This window comes from Amphimedon queenslandica, unplaced genomic scaffold, assembly GCF_000090795.2.
Source record: "Amphimedon queenslandica unplaced genomic scaffold, v1.1 AMPQUscaffold_13246, whole genome shotgun sequence".
In the NCBI taxonomy this organism is placed as follows: Eukaryota; Metazoa; Porifera; class Demospongiae; order Haplosclerida; family Niphatidae; genus Amphimedon; species Amphimedon queenslandica.
The window spans coordinates 130,196-132,913 of NW_003546518.1; the positions used below are offsets into that span (position 1 = coordinate 130,196).

At 38.0% G+C, this 2,718-nt stretch overlaps 1 protein-coding gene across 1 annotated transcript; it reads left to right on the plus strand.

Annotated features, from left to right (window-relative positions):
• Positions 1-7: 7 nt before the first annotated feature.
• Positions 8-1,267, plus strand: LOC109584106 (hemicentin-1-like; the record flags this gene model as incomplete). The annotated part of the gene is made up of 2 exons (XM_019999709.1): positions 8-479; positions 947-1,267. Coding segments are annotated over exons 1-2 (793 nt in total), but the record flags the coding sequence as incomplete, so codon positions are not given.
• Positions 1,268-2,718: the final 1,451 nt, after the last annotated feature.

Here is a 2,718-nt window from a genome sequence, read left to right on the forward strand (position 1 = left end):
ATTCACAATGAACCAAAGGGTGATGGACAGGGAGCAGTGTACATACAAGAATGACCTCATTCTTGAGAATTCCGTGAATTGTCTCGGCACGTATAGGTGCGAGGTCAAATCATTGTGTCATAACAACGTTACCATAGATACCACGGTCGGGTCCGTGACTGTGCAAGCGGCCAGTAATGTACGAGTTGCCGTGACGACCATGGGATCGCAGGAAGTTGGTGAATCTTTCTCTCTAAACTGTACTGTTAATAAGATAAATAATGTCTCACTTGGGATAAGATGGATGAAGGACAATGTGACTATAGTCGCTGATAGTAGTAAAGGAGTGACGTTTGGTGCTATTGAAGAGGACGCTAGTTCTGTTAGTAAGGCGCTTACCCTGGGTCCTATCAGACTATCCCACACTGGCCAGTACTCCTGTGATGCTATCAATGGTAGTGATGTGGATGGTAGAGCTACCATTAGGGTTGATATTGATGGTACGTTGATTGATACATAATGATTTATTAAGGCTCGGTTTTTTATTTTATTTATTTTTTTGAATTGTTTATACATGTAGTTGTTATGTTATTGTTTGGGTTGATAATCATTGAATAATTATTATTTGGAATTATTTATAAATTTCTGTTTATTTTCTATGTTTATTTTATTGGAAGGGTCTACCCTGTAGCGAGATATTTTTGTTGGTTTATATTATTTATTTGTGTGTGATTATTTTTAAACCATTTTTATTGTATCTTTTTCCATGAATGTACATGTACATGTACATGTACAATTGTTTCTATTTTAGTTTAATCTTTTTTCTGTATTTTATTTATCTTTTTATGTACATGTACATGTACTTGTACAATTGCTAGATTGTACTCCTAAAAATGTACATTTATTTATTCTTTTTTCCTAAATCCCTCTCTCCCTTCCTCCCTCCCTCCCTCCCTCTCTCCCTCAGCTCCCTACCTGTCCCTCTCCCTAGACCCCAGTCCTGATCTATCCCTCACACTGGGAGAAGAGTACACCCTAATGTGTGCTGCACTATTACCAGACACACTTAGTCCAACTGTTGCTTCCATAACCTGGTACAAGGACACTGTTCCTTTCACTAGTAATGGTATCACTACTAATCTAGCTGGAGGTACTTCTAATCTTAATCTTGGTATGGTTCTCTCTGAAGAGGCTGGTAATTATACTTGTGTGGCTAACGTTTCGTCTCCTTATATTGATACTGGGTATAATCTCATTGTGTCTAATACCACACTAATCACTGTGTCAAGTAAGTATGGATAACGATAACATTGTACATGTACATATGTAGGGGAAATAAGAAAGAAGGAAATTTTGGAGAGAGAGAGAGAGAGAAAGAAAGAGAGAGAGAAGCAAAGCTTTTTAGTAGCTGCAAAAGAATTAAAGGTGTCAGTATTAATAAGTATGTACATGTATATACATGTATGATGTGACTATGCCTGTACAATGATTGAGATATGGAGACATAATCTTGAGCCTGTGTATATGTGTGTGTGTAAACACTCCAGAAAGAATGAAATTGACTAAGGAAGCTTTATCATTATCAACCCAATCACAGACTACCACTATACTCACTAATAATGCATACACTACTGATAGTAGAATGAAGCACCATGGTGCGTGGACTTGCCTACTGAGATTCACCTGAGGGATAATGTGTTACTTGTACTGCCCCCATCATGATATTATAGATATAAGCAACTTAATATTTGAAAAAAGGATAATAGATTTTGACAAAGTGCAAAGTGCAACAACGCAATTACTGCACTGATCCATAAAATAAATTTTAGGTGTGGTCAGCAGTGCAGTGCAGATAAACATGGCACGTGGGTAGGAGAAAGAAGAAAAGCTGAAATTTATTTTAGCATCTGAAGCTCTATTAGTAACATGGTAGCGTTACTAAGTAGGATTCACCCCAAAACAATATGGCTGCCACGACTTTTGCAGCTTTGCTATACCCGGAAAACGAGCTCCTATGCTTACCAGACTTCTTAGAGGACCTTATCTTGACCAGAGGACTCCATTGATACCACTAGCATGGCTCTACACCTTGTCTAAGAGGAAAGTCAAAAATCGGCAAAACGACCATTTTTGTTTAGTCCACTTTTTTCATCATCATCTCCTGTCAATCCAGTTGTCCGTGTGTATCTCAATATTGGCTGGTGCTAGAAGGATAATTCTCGTACCATTCTACTCCAACAGTCTATGCACAGGTCCATGCCCCATCACCTCATTCTCCAAGAAAGGAAGAAGTGGCACTATGACTGTAGGATCAGACAAAACTTACCTCATTCCGCCATGTTGTTAATTAAAGAAGCATGTGCTCCAAAATTTGGGTGTGGTCGCGCATGCTCAGATCTCAGTACTGGGAAAAGCAAGCAATTCTTTTACCTAGCTACGCTTGCATCAACTGCAGTACTTAGTGGAGGTTCCAGGCTTCCAGTTCTAGCTAAGAGAAGTTATTTAATCTTAGATATCATTGTTTTATTAAAATAAATTGTATTAAAAAAATGACAAACAATAATGTTAAACAATGATCATGAGCTTGACAACAGGAACAACACAACACAGGATTCCAAGGAAGATGGATACTCTCACTGCTTCTTGAACAAGGACTCATGTCATGGCTACTACTTAATTTAATTATAATTTTACAAGATGCATAAAGTAATTAGTTTGCCATAGTACAGAGAGAGCAGA